This window comes from Bos javanicus, chromosome 11 (assembly GCF_032452875.1).
Source record: "Bos javanicus breed banteng chromosome 11, ARS-OSU_banteng_1.0, whole genome shotgun sequence".
Taxonomy (NCBI): Eukaryota; Metazoa; Chordata; class Mammalia; order Artiodactyla; family Bovidae; genus Bos; species Bos javanicus.
The window spans coordinates 92,405,954-92,424,385 of NC_083878.1; the positions used below are offsets into that span (position 1 = coordinate 92,405,954).

General features: G+C 49.0%; 1 protein-coding gene across 14 annotated transcripts in view; it reads left to right on the forward strand.

The window, feature by feature from the left end:
• Positions 1-11,234, forward strand: part of DAB2IP (DAB2 interacting protein) — a 213,760-nt gene extending 202,526 nt beyond the window's left edge. For 10 of the 14 annotated variants that reach the window (XM_061433411.1, XM_061433408.1, XM_061433403.1 and 7 more), the window contains 4 exons: positions 928-1,121; positions 5,874-5,961; positions 6,811-6,881; positions 10,872-11,232. In XM_061433411.1, coding sequence (XP_061289395.1) covers positions 928-1,121; positions 5,874-5,961; positions 6,811-6,881; positions 10,872-10,998 — 480 coding nt within the window. In that variant the 3' untranslated portion in view covers positions 10,999-11,232. Of the gene's footprint in view, positions 1-927; positions 1,122-5,873; positions 5,962-6,810; positions 9,844-10,871 lie in introns of those variants that run through there. The other 4 variants (XM_061433404.1, XM_061433409.1, XM_061433406.1 and 1 more) reach the window with 3 other exon arrangements.
• Positions 11,235-18,432: the final 7,198 nt, after the last annotated feature.

An 18,432-nucleotide genomic window follows, 5' to 3' on the forward strand; every position in this document is an offset into this window, starting at 1 on the left:
ATCCTGGAGTTACCTTGTACTCCTTGGACTCTGGTCCTGCCTGTGCCGGGGAGGGCCCTTCTGACACCCCTCTGAGCAGAAGACCCGTAATGGGCCTTTTCTCCTGGAGCTGGGCTCTCCTCTGGGGCCAGTTTTGTTCAGGACATAGCCTTGCCATCTCCTGATCTTTGGGCCACCCTTTATTGAGGAGGGAGACCCAAGGAGAGGCCCTTCCTGCTTCCCCACTCTCTGGATTCTCTGGGCCCCCACCTCCCACCTCCAACCCTTTGATTCTGGTCTTGACCCCGCCTCCTCCTCTATTCAGCTCACAGGGCCTCCTAGCTCACTGCTTCTCTTGCTAATGTACACATCCCTCCTCTTCCCCAAAGGCGGGGAGTGCCAAGCTGAGTCAGACCCAGAGAGCCCCGGACCACTTTGCCTTTAATCTCTCCCTGCACTTGCCATGCGACTCGCCGTGACTTTAGGGTCAAATGGAGGCTGGGAGGCTAGTATCTCACCCCAGTAGTCACTCTGCTCCCCATGTGCTTGGTTCACTTCCCTTCTGGACCCAAGTTTCCCCTCCTGTCGAGCCCCCACCTCTCAAAGTGCTCTGATTTCCTCTGTTTACCTTTGTAAGGAGAGGTTTACCTTTGTTTATTAGGAGAAGCTGAAGACCCTTACTTGTGAGATCTGGGTTTGAGTCTTCATCCCGCTCATAGGTGTAGGTCAGGCTTGGGGGTGGGAGAGCCCTGGACGGGGGCCAGGCGTTGAGTCTCACCCTGTACCCCAGCTCTAGCTGGGGTCCCTGGGCGTCTCCCCGCTGTGTGAACTGGGCTGGGCTGGTGATGACCCCTGGGGCATTCCGAGCCAGGCTTCCTCCCACTGGGCTCATGAGCCTGTGCTTTCTGTCCTGGGTGCTGTGCCCGTGGCACGCTGCCCTCCTGGCAGGACCTGGCAGTGCTGCAGGACAAGTTGCGAATCTCCACCAAGAAGCTGGAGGAGTATGAGACCCTGTTCAAGTGCCAGGAGGAGACAACCCAGAAGCTAGTGCTGGAGTACCAGGCACGGCTAGAGGAGGGCGAGGAGCGGCTGCGACGGCAGCAAGAGGACAAGGACATCCAGATGAAAGGCATCATCAGCAGGTGAGGGCGGCCGTCTGGTCCCTGTTCCAGGCCCAGCCCTGGCCCCATACGCGCAGAGTGGCAGACCTGCCCGCTGCCCTCCAGGAGGCCCCAGATCCCCGGGACGGGCTGCTCAGCTGCCTTGATGAGCTGAGTGCGGAGAAGAGTCTGAGGTGGCGGGAATTGCATGGCACCAGCCCGGAGGAGGACGGGAGCTTGGAGTGCAGGGCGTCCCCCATGGTACAGCGTGGGTTGATGGTAGAGTGTAAAGGTGGCCTGGCAGAAGCGAGGTCAGCCGAGGCAGCATGCAGAGGGCCTTGGGGCCCCCATGGGGAGTCACGTTTTCTTAGAGTTTAGAAGCTGGATGGAGAGGGTACCAGGAAAGACAATGAGGACCCATCCAGTCCAGGTCAGGAGAAGTAGGAACACATGTCAGTTACATGCAGCTGGTGAGGGTGGGAGTGAGAGGAGGAAAGCAGACAAAATAACCCTCATTTTTACCAGGAGCATCCAGGTGTGTCATGGTGCCAGCTACTGAGATGAGGACCTTTGGAAGAAGAGCGGTTTGGGTAGGGAGGGGGAGAGGTGAGGCCAGTGTTGGGTATGTTGAGTTTTAAGGTGCCTGTGGGCTACGCAGGAAGATTTCCAGGTGGACCAGTGACTTGAGTGCTGACTCTCATCTTCATTGACGGCTTGTCTTTGTTTCCGTGTTGATTTGCCTCTCTCCCGCTCTGCCCCTGTCGGTAAGCAGGGAGCGTCGTCGAGGTGTAGCCTCCCTCTTCATGGCAGTAATACCAGGTGCGAGGAGACAGTGTGCATTTACCAGTTAGTTTCCGTGGTACAGGGATCTGTCCTGAGCGTAGATTTAGCAGGTGTGCAGTAAATATGATGTTTCCCCACCTGGCCTCGTGCTTGTCCACTACAAACAAATCCTTCCTTAATCCCTCCTATTTACACTACCTGCTTCTCTGCTCCTGATTATCGTTTACTTGCTTCACCTGTGGGTTTCCTCTTTCTAAAACGGTTAGCGTGAGCAGAGGGCCTGTAACCGGGGCGACAAGGAGCCCACTCTTCACTTAACTGCCATCTCTGCTCTTGGCTCACCTCCTGTGTGTGATTCCAAACAGGAAAACACTTTTCGACCTAACCACTTCCTTCTCACCCTGTTCTCTGAGCGATGCATCTTTTCCTGAATTCGGTGGCTGACTTAACGTTTATTTCTACGACCCACTCCTGGTGTGTTTCCTCCTTGCTATAAAGGTCAGCCAGGTCAATTTGGTTGATGGTGTTGTTCAGGTCTTCTGTATCTTTAGTGGTTTTTCTGTGTACTTATTTACTGCTCTGCCAGTTATTTAGGAAAGGATAATGAAGTTTCTAATCATAATTACGGATTTATTTCTTCTTTCGTTTCTGTTGGTTTTTACTTTATAGTCACTGAAACTTTTAGGTGCATACAGATTTAGGCTTATTATGTGCTGTTGATGAACTGACCCTTTATCGTTACAAGGTCACTTCATAACATTCCTCATAACATCCTCATAATTATCCCTTATAATATTCCTTTCTGTGAAGTCCACTTTGATATTAATACAGCTACCCTTAACTTTTTTTTTTATTGACATTAGCTTGTTATATCCTTTTTCATCCTTACACTTTCAACAAAGCTATGTCCCTCACTCACTACATAAAGTGAGTTTCTATCACAGACACCTTATTGTTCCTGCTTTTTATCTAATCTGACAGTTTCTGCCTTTGAGTTGGAATGTTTAGACTTTTTACATTTAATGTAATTATCAGTATAATTATGTTTAAACCTATTATCTTGCTACTTGTTTTCTCTTTGCACCATCTGTTCCTTCTCCTGCCCTCTTCTAGACTGAGTTCTTTTTATGACTCCATCTTACCTCCTTTATTGGCATATTAACTTTATCTTGTTGCATGAGGGGCAGAGGTTGGAAACTTTTTGTACGGGGTGGATAATAGATATTTGGCTTTGCAGGCCATAGGATGTCTGTCACAGCTGGGTACCTCTGCTGTTTTAGAAGAATGTGCATGGTGTGGCTGTTTACCAAAACTAGCAGTGGACAAGATTTTGCCTTTACATGGGCTATAATAGTAGGGACTATGATAGTATTTTTGTTCCTCTGTCCTTAATGTATTGATATCACTTTTCCTCTGGCTGATTTGCAGATTTTTTTCTTTATCGTCGATTTCCAGCAATTTGATTGTGAAGTGCCTTGCCATGTTTTCTTCATGTTTCTGGAGTTTGTTAAGCTCTTGGGTCTGTGGGTGTAGAGTTCTGCCACCCCAGCCGTTCTCTGGAATTCTCATTGGACGTGTATTAGTCTTCTTTATATTGTCCCACGTCCTGCTGGTGCTGTTTTATTTTTAAATTTTTTTTCGTGGTTTTATCTTAGATTGTTACAGTGTGCCGTCAAGTTCATTCATTGTTCCGTGTCTAATCTGTTACTCCTATCCAGTATTTTTTTCACTTCAGATGTACTTTTTGCCTCTGAACTTTCAGTTTGGTTTAAATCCCATCCGTTTGTCTTCTCATCCTGCTCATGCTTTTCCTCTGTTCGCTTGAGCACGTAGAATACATTCACAGTGGTTGTTTTAATGGCCTTATCTACTAATCCTGTTGTCTGACATTTCCAGGTCTGTCTTGATTGATGTTCTTCCTGGTTAAGGGTTATGTTTTCCTACTTCTCTGCATGCTTGGTGATTTTTGGTTAGATGCCAGACATTGTGATTTTTTTACGTAGCTGCTGGATGTCTTGTGTTCCTTTAAGTACCTGGGGGCTTTGTTCTGGGACACAATGAAGTTGAAAGAGTCTTGTTTGATTCTTTCGAGGTTTCTTTATTTGTAAGCTCTGTTGGGGTGGGTCTTGGTTAGTCTTTAGTCCAGAGCTAATCTGGCTCTGCTGTTGAGGCAGTTTCCTTCTGGGGATTCTACTTGATGCCTCCTGTGTTTACTAACACAGGAGTGTTTTTACTGCCTAGAAGAATCGTAAACTATTTTAGGGGTAGTTTTGTGTATTCCTTTCCAGTGGCTCTGGCCTGTTTTCTCACAAGCATGCAGACCAGTTTCCAGCCAAAGCCCCAAGGGGGCCCCTCAGGAGATAGAGTCTTCTCTGCATTTTCGCCTCTCCACGCCCACCCCCACCCTCCCATCCTCCACCACCACCGTCTCATCCTCTCCCACCCCAGCCCCCCATCCTCCCAGGTAGCCTGTGATCACTTCCGTCCTTTGCTTGCCTGGACACTCTCAGCAGCGGGCGGGGCTCCCCTCACGTGTTCCCATCTCTTGGGAGTCCCGTGCTATACCACGCTGCCTGTGTTTCAGTGTCTGGAAACCTTTGTTTCATATATTTTGTTCCATTTTCTAGTTTGGTGTTTCTGTGGCAGGAGGTTAAACCCAGTGCCTGTTATTCCACCATAGCCAGGAACAGAAGTTTCTCCCACTTCCTCCGTTGCTTCCACCTCCTCTTCTTCATCCAGGCTTTGCTCAGTGTCTTACATTCCTGTGACAAAGGAATGCCCACCCCCGACCTTGGCAGGATCCCACGCCCCTTCCTCCTCAACCCCGATCCCACTGGCTTTTCACGATGGTCCTGTGTGTCTGCTATGAGATGGACTAAGTGCTTGCCGGGGGGTTAGATGCTGTGCTGCAGAAAGTCCCGAGGGTAGAGACAGAAGTAAAGCTGTGCGTGCTCAGTCGCCTCTGACTGTTCTGCAACCCCATGGACTGTAGCCTACCAGGTCCCTTTGTCAATGGGATTTTCCCAGCAAGAATACTGGAGTGGGTTGCCATGTCCTCCTCCAGGGGGTCTTCCCAACGCAGGGATCCAACCTGCACCTTCTGCATTGCAGGCTGATTCTTTACCCCTGAGCCAGCTGGGAAGCCCAAATAAAGCAGTAAGTGAACTCATCTGAGAAGAGCAACAAGAATGACGGGCTGAGGCAGTGCCCTGGGGAGCCTGAGGTCCTTGGGGCAGACAGGACAAGGCGTCTCCAGAGCAGTGGCCAGGGAGCTAGGATGCAGACCCAGAGAGTGTAGTGGGAAGCTGGGAGTGATCAGCAGTGACTGACAGGTGTGTGAGAGACAAGCAGGGTGAGACCGGGAATGGTCACGGCACGAGCAGCTGGCAGCAGGCCCACGCTGGCCCTCGTTCAGGACTTTTGGACACCGTGATCCTCATGTCGTCCCAGCTCGTCATCCACCCAACAGCCCTTGCCTGCCCTTCGGTGTCCCATTCAGCATGTGCAGCACACTCCACCCTGCGGGACAGTTAGCCGCTTCCTGGTCTCCGTTCCCACGGCTCCGCAGCTTCCCATGCAGAGGGTAGCTGCTGTCTCCCTGCGCCTTGAGGCTTCATCCTCCCACCTCGAGTACCTGGTGCAGCCTCAGTGAATACAGAGTGGGTGGAGAAAGTTCTCCGGCCCTGGGGTGCGTGAGGATCTAATACCCGCCCCACCACCTCGGCTCCTGGAGGAACATCAGAAGGGGGCCACGCCAGGGGCTTCTGGGGATTTGGGGGCAGAATCTGGGGCAGGTGAAATGTAAGAAGGAACAGGCTCAGCCCATGTCGGGTGGCGGAGGCCACCTCCATCCCAGGCAAGTGTGGGAGGTGAGTCTGTGGCCCAAGGAGGGGCTCTCCTAGTGTGTCCCCCTCTGTGAGGGTGTGATGACTTGTTCCCATGAGGCCCCACACTCAGCCCCTCACTGGCAGCCTCAAATGCCGGCCTGATGGTCCTTGTCTCTGGTCACAGGTTGATGTCAGTGGAGGAGGAGCTGAAGAAGGACCACGCGGAGATGCAGGCAGCTGTAGACTCCAAACAGAAGATCATTGACGCTCAGGTGTGGGGCGCTGGCCTTTCAGACAGCTACGGGTGTCAAAGGACCTGGGATTAGGAGCGGGTGGCTTTGGCTTCTTCACATCCTCAGTCATACCCCACTGCAGAAGCGAAGGAGGATAGGAGATCAGGATCTCTGCCCCAAGAAGTCAGAGTCGAGGGTCTCAATGGACCACATGCTCACTAGGACAGGCTTTGAAAAGGGCAGGGCTGCTCCTCCCCTGCTTGGGCAGCTTAGTTAGGTATTACCTTTCACCAGGTGTTCTGACCAGAGTAGAAGCTATTGGGAGGGGAATGGGGAAGGCTGGGTGACAGCCGGTGGGGAGAGGGAGCAAGGGAGCTCTTGTTCAGACCCTTGGCTTCCCAACTGCTTTGAGGGGGGAAGACAGTTGAGAGACTGGCTTCCGGTCTCCTTCATCCAGGTCTGTGCCCTTTTCCTCTCCAGGGCCAGTCCTTGCTCAGTCAGGAAACTGCACAGGCTGATGGGAGCTGTGACCTCTGTGTTGCACACACACATGTACACACACACGTGCACACGCACACGAGTGAGGGTGCCTGCTCTCAGGGCTTCAAGGAGCTAGTACATGACACCACCAGGGCCGCTCGTTGGGGTGAGAAGCAGGTAATGAGGTAGGGACACGAGGAAGGCGGGCTCTGTGCGGCCCTCTCCCATGAGGGCGAGCTGCCTCCTCCCAGCTTCAGGACCTCTGCATCCTCGGTGTTTGTCCTCCCAGCCACCTCCCTCCCCTCTCTTCTTGTAGGCAGCCACAGCTCTGGGGAGACCCCTTTCCTGGCACGGACCCCGCGCCCCCCCCCCAACCTAACCCCCGCTGACGCCTTCTTTGTTCCACAGGAGAAGCGCATCGCTTCACTGGACGCGGCCAACGCGCGCCTCATGAGCGCCCTGACGCAGCTCAAAGAGAGGTACAGCATGCAAGCCCGTAACGGCCTCTCCCCCACCAACCCCACCAAATTGCAGATTACTGAGAACGGCGAGTTCCGAAACAGCAGCAATTGTTAACCTGCCCGAGGAGGGGAGGACTCTGGTGGCCCAGGGCGGGGTCTCGGCCTGGGGAGGAGCAGCGCCGGGGGCCCAGAGGCCGAGGCTCGCCTCCCCCACTCCACCCACGGCCCAGGAGGCGGCTGCAGAGGGAGCCGCGAGAGACTGACACAGCGCAAGCGGGAGACACCAGCCCGCTCCCCTGAGAAGCGTGTTGGGTGCAGGCTGGGGAGTGGGTGCAGCCTGGCGCGGGCAGGGGCCTGCCGCAGTGTCTCTGTTTTGGGTGTTGAACTTGGTGCACGTCCCCTTTCCTCCTTCACTTGGCCGAGTGCATGTACCTCCTCCCCCACCGACACACCCCTCCTCCGCACAGGGGGAGCCGCCTGAAGAGTTGGAGGGTCAGAGAGCCAGGGGTCTCCTGCCGTGGCTTCCCCTCACCTCCCAGGGACCCAGGACTCCCGAGTAGCCAGGCGCTGCCCTGTGGGACCTGTCACTCAGTTCCAGAAGCCAACCGGGTGGTCAGCAGGCAGGCAGAGGGTGGGGAGGATGGAGCTGCCAGAGCGCTGTGTCCCCCCGGCCTGTCTCCACCCTGAGCACCTGCCAGTGCATGCTCGGGGCCCCCTCATGGCTGTGCGGAGCCGAGGCGTCACCCCCACACCTGTCCCCAGCCCCTCGGCCCGCCCCTTCCTACCCTAACTCTGTCAGATAGTCTATAGACCCAGTGAGGATCTCAGCTCTTTCTTCTGGGCCCTCGTACCCGTGGGAAGATCAGAGCCTCCCTCACTTGCCGCAGGGGCCCAGGCTGATGTGCTGGCCGCCCCCCCCCCCCCGAAGCCAAAGATCTGGGCAGAGCTGGCCCAGGTGGCACAGTAGCGGTGGCTGCCTGTCTCCCAGAGCTCGAGTGCCTGCACGGTGGCCCCACAGGGAGTGGCCAGCAGGTGCGCCCCACCCCAGACCCCCCACCCTCCCAAGAGACAGGCTGAGCTTTCCTGGTGGATGGTTAGAAAAAGAATTCTAGTGCCCACAGGCCCTGAGAAGGTGGATAACTGTGATTTTTTTTCCTTTCACAGTATGCATTAGAAACAAAAGCCCGCTTGCTCGCTTGCTGGAACACAGGGGCCTTTTAAATTGAGCGTGCGCACTGCATGGGAAATAGCGGCCCTGGAGGATGTTAGACTTGCTCCCTCTCCAAGACCGCGGCAGCCTGCACCCACCCCCGTGCGTGCGGCCGGCCTCTGCCTCACCCTCCCGGGCCCACCGAGGACCCAGGCGCTGCAGACAGGGGAGGGGCCCACCCACGGCTGGGGCCGGTTTCCCTCAGCCCCAGGCTGTTCTGTAGCTTGTGGGCCCTCCCCACTGCCCCCCGTACCCAGCCTTGCGGGACGTAAGTGGGCAGGAACTTGGGTCTCTCTCGTCCTTGTTCCCACCCTGACCCTGGGGAATCTGGGGGCCAGAGCTGGGGCGTCCATCCCGCAGCCAGGAGCCACCCCGACTGCCTTCAGCCGTGGGAAAGCTGGGGAGACACCCCTTCCTGCCTCTGAGGCAGGAGCTGCTCCACCAGGACCCAGAGTTGGGGAGCAACAGGGGGTGGGTGACTCAAGACCGCACTGCACCCTGTCCTGGGGTGGAACCTGCAGTTCAGTTAGCCCAGAGACCTGCTGGTGGGGAGAGGTCAGGACCCCCCGAAAGGTCACAGACCTCAGGAAGGCAGGCCGTGGCGGGTGGAGGCCCTGCCCCACTCTTCTGGCCGCGTAGGCAGGGCCTGGCCCCAGGGACGTCCGCCTCTGGTCCTGACGCACCCCTCTTCTGCCTGGCGAATCCTCCCCACCCACCCCCCACCCCTCTCCCGCCGATGCCTCGTTGAGCGACCTCGGACTGAACTGAGCGCCTCTTAGCAATACAGGGGGAGGGTCCCAGGGCCTGCACAGCCTGACTCCGGAGGCCGGTGCTGGCGGCCCTTGGCCTGGGTTGCGAGCTCTCGGGCCGAGAGCCTTATCTACTTAGTGCAAAAACTGTAAAAGTGTACAGACTCTCTACAGATTTTTATCTGATCTGCAAGTCTGACGATTTTTGTAAATGTTCTTGGTGTTTGACTGTAATGTAACTATTTCACCCAATGGTTGTACATAGTCCTTCCGTCCTGGTGCTGCCGAGGGCTGCCCGGGACCGCTGCTCTCCGACGGTTTTTTATTTTATTTTTAATCTAGAGAACAGTATTGGGCAGGAGGCAGAGGTCGGAGGTCAGGGATCTGGGGGTTGGGGTTTTTGCAGCGTGCTGTCTGGGTGGCTGGGGAACGCGCGCCCCCTCCTGGGTCACCCTGAACCCACATCCCCAAGGGAGGGGTCGGGGGGCGGGGGTCCCAAGGCCAGTGCCCCGCACCCCCGGCCACCAGAGAAGGCTCTCCCCCAGCCCTCTCCTGCCAACAGAGAGGCCTGACTTTCTGCCTAACTTTTATGTTTAGGGTGAAGGAAACTGCCAAACTTCCTATGAGTGAAGACTCTTTCCAACCGCCCAGAATGGGGGTGGGGAACCCAGGGCAGAGCTCCAGGTGACCCCCACTCTGCAGAGCATCTGCCCTGGTGTACACCTCTCACCCCCTCCCACCCATCCGTCTGCGTAAGGCAGACCCCAGGGAAACAGCCCCTCTTTTTCTACACACTCCCCCAGCTCCCCTAGCCCCACTCCACCTCCCGCCCCGCCTTTTGTAAGTATGTGAAAAGGAAAAAAATGCAAACGTTGGAGTCTGGCCAGAGTGCCTCCCTCCAGCTGTGACTCTAACTATGTAATAATGTACAGAGAAAGTTGTTGGTGTCTAAGACTGTGTGGCTGTGCAATTTCTGTACATTTGCAATTAGAAATATTAAAGATTTATTTAGCTATTTTAAGCCTGACTCGCCTCTCCATGCAGCTGTGTCTTGAGCTTTTCCAGAGGTGACCCCCAAGTCATAGACTGACACTGTTCTGTACCAGGGGCCCCCAGCACTTGGTTCACCCCAGTGGCAGTTGAGGGCAGGGAAGGAGGATGGGATCTCTTCCTCCCTCTAGTCCCCCAGAGCGTGACCCCCTGGGCTCGCCTGTAGTGGACACCAGCTTCTGCCAGACTCTGCTGCCCCAGCCCCTGAAATCCGGCTCCAGGAGGGAGGGAGGTTGGTCCAGGGTCACCAGCAGGTTGTGACTGAACTAAACATAAAAAAACCCCTGATACCTGAGATGCCCCAATGCGTGACCTCCTTCCTGCCCACAAGGCTGAACCCAGGGCCTTTGCTGGGAACAAGCCAGTGCCCAAGCCCCTCGGCTGTACCTGCACAAGGTGAGGACTGCAGAAGAAGCACTCCCCTTTCAGACCAGGCCCCTGGGCTCCCATCTGCCCTGTTCTCCACCGTGGTGCCTCTTCGCAGACCTCCCAGCCAGATGCTCTTGCTGCTCTGAGAGCCACCCTCCTACCCCAAGGGGCGGGGGTGGGGGGCGCCACAGTGACCCTCTGCCCTGGTCACCACCAGCTGGGCAGCCCTGCCCTCACCGTTCCATCCCTGCAGTGGCGATGAGAGAGGCAGCCCCGGCCACCTGCTTTCATCCGTCCTCACTCTTCGGCCCCTGCTGCTGCTGCTCACAGCATTTAGAACACCAGCTCTCCACCTGCTCATCACCTGCTCCAGGAAGGTTTTCTTCCCTCAGACAACGTTTTTTAAAGTGTACTGCCTGCGGGGACCAGCCATCTCCACCTCCTGCCCTTTCCCCAGCCCTCCGTCACCTGGCTTACCTGTCACACTTCTACCACCTCATAGCCAAACCATGGGCCGCCTCAGTGCTTCTGCACCACTGACCCTGGTCCCTCTGCTGGGGTGATGCTCTGTAAATACAAAACTCAAGGAAATAGCAATAGATGCAACAGAAAAAATTTTCTTGTTGACAGAGGCACTTACAATGAAGCTACAGGAGCCACGAACTTCCACATGTGGATTAAGGAACATCGGATAGAAAGCAAAATCTGCCAGAAATGCAAGAGGAAAAAAAATCAACAAAAACACAATTGCATTTGAGACTAACACACCACCAGTATTAGTTTATGACAGATCAAGGAAACATTAAGAATTCAGAGGATTTTAATAATTAATAAAGTTTAATAAGCAGGAATACATCAAGCTTTTACCCTAGAGAGAACACACCTTCTTTCCAGTATACTTGGAACATTACCCAAAACTGACTGCATACATCAAGATAGGAAAACCTTAGAAAGTCGGCCAAAGAAACAGTTTGGGCCACATTTTGTACCTTGAAGCAATAAAACTAGAGATCACTAAAAAGATGTTTACTTGGTTTTTCTATCAGAAAGTTTAAAATCTATTGAATCAGTAAGATTAGGTTTTTAAGAGAAATAGTCTCCTAAACAAGGTATATTGATGACATGCATTCATCTCTTTTCCTTTGCAAGCACCACTCTATTGACAGGAAAGGACCGAAAAGATTCTCACTCACAAGGTCAGAATTAATGTGGAAGGAGATAGCAGAATTTAAGAGAATTTGAAAGGCTTTGGCTGCTGAAAGTTGATGAAAGATTGTTGACTACATTAGCAGCGAGAGAGATGAACCAGAAATGAACTGATTAGCCCTGTGGGGCCCCAGCGTGATGCGGGGCCAAGCAAGCGTCATTGCTTAGTCACTAAGTCATGTCTGACTCTGCAACCCCATGAACTGTAGCTCCCCAGGATCCTCTATCCATGGGATTTCCCGGTCAAGAGTACTGGGGTGGGTTGCTGTTTCCTTCTCCAGGAAATCTTCCCAACCCAGAGATCAAAGCCATGCATTGCAGGTGGATTCTTTGCTGCTGAGCCACCTGGGAAACCCTCAAGCAAGGGTACCAGGTTGGAAATGGGGGAACCAGACTCCAGTCTTCTCCCTGTGTTCTGCACAGCCAGGAAAAAATCCTCTTTGCCACCTCCCCTTGTAAGGAGCTGGACATCGCCTGGAGCAGTCGAGCCAGGTAGGCTCCAGACGTGGGGACACCAAGCAGAACAGAGAGCTCTGAGAGGTACAGGTCTAAAAGGGGGGAGGGATGAAGTGAGCTGCCCTCCAGAGTTCCCAGCCCACCAGCACCTGCAAGGCTCCTGGAATGCCCAGGACCAGGCATCTGTCCCCAAGACAGATGACTGGAACATTCTTCATTGGAAAAACTGGCTTCAGAGAAAAGACCTCCACATATTTCTCAATGTAAAGACTGTATCACTGTTCCAACATCTTACAATGACACAGATCAGTGTGTACTGGGCCTTTGCGCATATGCACACACACACACACACACACACACACACACAAAGAGCACAGAGAGCCAGGACCCCTCAGACAGCAAAGCTTCCAACAAATAAAAGAAACTAGATATGAATTTCCCCAGGCCTTTGCTTCACTAGTCCTAACAAACTCCCCTATTTGCAAATATAATAGCTTTAAAAAAAAAAGTTTCAAGGAAGAGTCCAAATCAACCAGCCAAAGAGAAGAACGAGAGATAGAGACAATGTAGGAAAGAGAAGAGCATTAAAAAACAACCCTCCCACAAAATATAATATCCTTAGGGAGATAAGACTAGGATTTAAAAAAAAAAAAAACCCAGATCACAAACGAGCTGCTATTAGATTTTTCGTATCATCCAAAGATAAAATACCTAATGGGAGTGACAGAATACAAAGCTGAAGTATTCTTCCAGAAATAGGAAATGGGCATGAGACCTAGTCTTCAGCCAACACTACAAAGCTACAGTAATCAAAACAGCACGGTATTGGCACAAAAACAGACAGACGGCTCCATGGAACAGAATCCAGAAATAAACCCACATAACCACAGTCAGTTAATCTTGGACAAAGGAGGCAAGAATATACAGTGAGAAAATGTCTCTTCAGCAAATGGTGTTGGGAAGGCTGGACAACTCTACATAAATCAGTAAAGTTAGAACACACACTCATACCATATACAAAAATAAGCTCGAAATGACCTAAAGACTTAAGTATAAGATGTGATCCTATAAAACTCTTAGAAGAGAACATAGGTAAAACATTCTCTGACATAAATCATACCAGTGTTTTCTTAGGTCAGTCTCCCAAGGCAATAGAAATAAAAGCAAAAATAAATGAATGGGACCTAACCAAACTAGCAAGCTCTTGTACAGCAAAGGAAACCATAAACAGAATGAAAAGACAACCTGTGGGATGGGAGAAATATCTGCAAATGATGTGACTGACAAGGGATTAATTTCCAAAATATACAAACAGCTCATACAACTCAATATCAAAAACAAAGAAACCAACCCAGTCAAAAATGGTCAAAAGATCCAGAAGTAGACATTTCTCCAAAGAAGACATACAGAGGGCCAATAGACACATGAAAAGGTGCTCAACATTGCTAATTATTAGAAATGCAAATCAAAACTACAATGAGGTATCACCTCACATTGGTCAGAATGGCTTTCACCAAAAAGTCCACAAATAACAAATGCTGGAGAGGGTATGGGGCAAAGGAAACCCTCCTACACTGTTGGTGGGAATGTAAATCGGTGCAGCCACCATGGAGAACAGTATGGAGGTTTCCTAAAAAACTAGAAATAGAGTTACCATACGATCCAGTAATCCAACTCCTGGACACATATCCAAAAAAGATAATTCTAATTCAATAAGATACATGCTCCCAATGTTCATAAAAGCACTAATTATAATAGCCAAGACATATAAGCAACCTAAATGTCCATAAACAGATGAATGGATAAAGAAAATGTGATATATATACACACTGGACTCTTACTCTGCCATGAAAAAGAATGAAATAATGCTATTTTCAGCAACATGGATATGCCTACATTCATACCAAGTGAAGTCAGAGAAAGACAAATATATGATACCACTTATATGTTGAATCTAAAAAAATGATACAGGTGAACTTACTTACAAAACAGATTCAGAGACATTGAAAACTAACTTATGGTTACAAAGGGGGAAGAGAGGAGGGATAAATTAGTTTGGGATTAGCAGATATACACTACTATATATAACGTAGATAAGCAACAAGGACTTACTGTATAGCACAGGGAGCTATATTCTATAACTTGTAATAATCTATATTGGAAAAAATTTGAAAAACTATATTTTGAATATATTTTATATGTATATAACCAAAATAAGCATGTGAAATGAGCACAATTGTATAGTAGTTTGAATATTCTTTGGTATTGCTCTTTCTTTGGAAGTGGAATGAAAACCGGCCTTTTCCAATTCTGTGACCATTACCGAGTTTTCCAAATTTGCTGACATATTGAGTGCGTCGCTTCAATAGCATCATCTTTTAGGATTTAAAACAACTTAGCTGGAATTCCATCAGCTGCACTAGCTTTGTTCATAGTAATGCTTCCTAAGGCCTACTTAACTTCACACTCCAGGATGTCTGGTTCTAGGTGAGTAACCACATCATTGTGGTTATCTGGATCATTAAGACTTTTTTGTATAGTTCTCCATATTCTTGCCACCCCTTCTGAGCATGTTCTGCTTCTGTTAGGTCCTTACTGTGTCTGTCCAATATCGTGCCCACCCTTGCGTGAAATGTTCCCTTGATATCTCCAGTTTTCTTGAAGACATCTCTAGTCTTTTCCATTCTGTTGTTTCCCTCTAGTTTTTTGCATTGTTCATTGATGAAGGCCTTGTCTGTCATTGCTATTCTCTGTAACTCTGCACTCAGTTGGATATATCTTTCCCTTTCAAGCTAGGCTTCAGCAGTATGTGAAACAAAAACTTCCAGATGTACAAGCTGGATTTAGAAAAGGCAGAGGAACCAAAGATCAAATTGCCAACATTCGCTGGATCATAGAGAAAGTAAGAGAATCCAGAAATATACCTACTTTTGCTTCACTGACTATGCTAAAGCCTTTGACTGTGTATATCACAACAAACTGGAAAATTCTTAAAGAGAAGGGAATACCAGACCACCTTACCTGTTTCCTGAGAAACCTGTATGCAGGTCAAGAGGCAACCATTAGAACATTACATGGAACAACTGGTTCAAAATTGAGAAAGGAGTACAAGGCTGTATAATGTCATCCTGTTTATTTAACTTCTATGCAGAGTACATCATGTGAAATGCCAGGCTGGATGAATCGCAAGTTGGAATCAAAATTGCCAGGAGAAATATCAACAACCTCAGCTATACAGATACCACTCTAATGGCAGAAGTGAAGAGCAACTAGGCCTCTTGATGAGGGTGAAAGAGGAGAGTGAACAAGCTGGCTTAAAACTCAAGATTCAAAAAACTAAGGTTATGGCATCTGGTCCCATCACTTCATGGCAAATAGATAGGGGAAAAGTGGAAACAGTGGCAGATTTTATTTTCTTGGCCTCCAAAATCACTGTGGATGGTGACTGCTGTCATGAGATTAAGACACTTGCTCCTTGGAAGGAAAGCTGTGACAAACCTAGACAGTATATTAAAAAGGAAAGACATCACTTTGCCAACAAAGATCCCTATAGTCAAAGCTATGATTTTTCCAGTAATCACATATGGATGTGAGAGTTCAACCATAAAGAAGGCTGAGCACCAAAGAACTGATGCTTTTGAATTGTAGTGGCTGGAGAAGCCTCTCGAGAATCCCTTGGACTGCAAGGAGATCAAATCAATCAATCCTAAAGGAAATCAACCCTGAATATTTATTAGGACTGATGATGCTGAAGCTCCAATATTTTGGCCACCTGATGTGAAGAGCCAGCTCATTGGAAAAGACCCTGATGATGGGAAAGATTGATGGCAAAAGGAGAGGAGGGCAACAGAGGATGAGATGATTAGACAGCATCACTGACTCAATGGACATGAATTTGAGCAAACTCCGGGAGATGGTGAAGGACAAGGAAGCATGGTGTGCTGCAGTCCACAAGGTCACAAAAAGTTGGGCATGACTTAGTGACTGAACAACAACAAAACAATATAACCCAGCATGCAGTTGCTCAGCTGTGTCCAATTTTTTGCAACCCCATGGACTGTAGTCCGCCAGGCTCCTCTGGCCATGGGATTCTCCAAGGAAGAATACTGGAGTGGGTTGCCAAGCCCTCCTCCAGGGGATCTTTCCAACCCAGGGATCTATCCCAGGTCTCCCGCATTGCAGGCAGATTCTTTACCATCTGAGCTACCAGGGAAGCCCAAAAATAAACTATACTTCAATTAAAAAAAAGAGATACATGCTCCCCAATGTTCATAACAGCAATATTTATATTGCTTGGTTTTATATTTATATTGCTTGGTTTTTCATAACAGCAAAAACCAAGACATGGAAGCCATCTAAATACTTGTCAAGAGATGAATAGCTAAAGTATACAGTCTATATATATATATACATACAGTATGTATACTTACTATATAGCACAGGGAACTATATCGAATATCTTGTAATAACCAATGATGGAAAAGAATCTAAAAAACAATCTATACGTATAGACTCACAAAGAGTTGGACACAACTTAGCGATTGAACAACACTCTATATATACACACACACACATAAAACTGTCTCACTTTGCTGTATGCCTGAAATGAACAAAATTGTAAATCAATTATAGTGTAGTTTTCAAAATATTTTTAAAAGATAAAATATTAAAAGATGGATAGATTTGGAATGATGTTCGTGATATATTACATATGCAAGTCAAGCTGTAGATTGGTATACTCATTCTTTTAGAGAAAAGTAGTTGGACTTGACTGAGCCACTTAACTGAACTGAAATGACATCACCTATAATGAGTTACATAGAAGAACTAAGGGAAAGCAAATACATACTGTTAATGGTAACTTCCTCTGAGGAGTGGGGCTCAGCAGGATGGAAAGAAGACTTGCATTTTCTACTTTATATTCTTATTATTGTTTAAATAATTTATGACCAGTCTTTATTTCTTGTTTTGATATGGAGCCATTTAAGAATAAATAAACCACACCCATATAATGAAACTCCATATAATAAAACATATAATGCAGCCATTAAATCTGTAGAGGAATAATAAATAACATTGAAGATGTTAATAATATTTAGGTGTAAAGCTGATAAAGAATAATAGGTTCAGAAGGATTCTAGATTAATTTTAAAAATCTATTTTCAAAAAAAGTTCTGGATTAGGAGATAGTAATGTAGATAAGCAGAGAAGGCGATGGCACTGCACACTAAGAGTCGGGCACGACCGAGCGATTTCCCTTTCACTTTTCACTTTCATGCATTGGAAAAGGAAATGGCAACCCACTCCAGTGTTCTTGCCTGGAGAATCCCAGGGACGAGGGAGCCTGGTGGGCTGCCGTCTATGGGGTCGCACAGGGTCGGACACGACTGAAGTGACTTAGCAGCAGCAGCAGCAGCAATGTAGATAAGAGCCGGCGCTCAGGCATAGGGAGGCCTGGGCTTGCTCTTCGTGGCTGTTGATCGGCCTCTGGTCTTAGGTAAACTGGAAACGTCCTCGGTCTGTTTCTTTAACTGTTGTTGTTCAATTGCTCAGTTGTGTCTGGCTCTTTGAGATCCCATGGACTGCAGCACGCCAGGCTTTCCTGTTCTTCACTGTCTCCCAGAGTTTGCTCAAACTCATGTCTATTGAATCAAGATGCCATCCAATTATCTCATCCTCTGTCACCCCTTCTCCTCGGGCTCTCAATCTATCCCAGCATCAGGGTCTTTTCCGATGAGTCAGCTCTTCACGTCAGGCGGCCAAAGTATCAACATCAGTCCTTCCAGTGAATACAAGGAAATGAGCTGATTTCCTTTAGGATTGACTGGGACATGGTGGTAATGGTATCTATACTATAGAGAGCTACTGTGGAACAATTTGCTGAAATAATGCTGGTCACTTCAATACTCAGCACCAAGATTCACACCTGATAAATAAGTGCCACGTGCTCTGGGAGCAATAATTATTATTTTAATAAAATCATAATTATTATTCATGACACATACCAAAGTGTTAACAAAACACTGACCTAGAGATAAATGAGAAAATGAATGACTTTTTATTCCTCCCCACCATCTTGGGACTTAATCATTACTTTTTAAGTCTTTTTTTTTTCTGACCATACTTTTGTTTTTGTAATAAAGACACATTTAAAAACTAGAATATCTGAAGTCAATAGCCAACATTATCCTTAAGAGTAAAACATAACAGCCCTTCCCAATGAGGTAAGAAACAGGCTTAGATACAGGATTCTGCCACATTTCAAGGCAAAAAGGCAGGAGAGAAGATAATTATAACTATTGGGAAAGAGAAGGCAAAAGATAAGGTCATCTTAGAATTTCCCTGGGAAGCAGCCAAAAAGTGCTCCTGGTTCAGTCAAGTGGCTGAACACACAATAAGTACACAAAATTGAAACTGCTTTTCCAGACACCAGTTGGTGCCTGTTAACAGGCTGGGGCTGTAGGTATAAGAGGCAGGTGGACAGGAGACCTCGAATCTGGACAATCTGGTGAGGTTGTACGCATAAGGT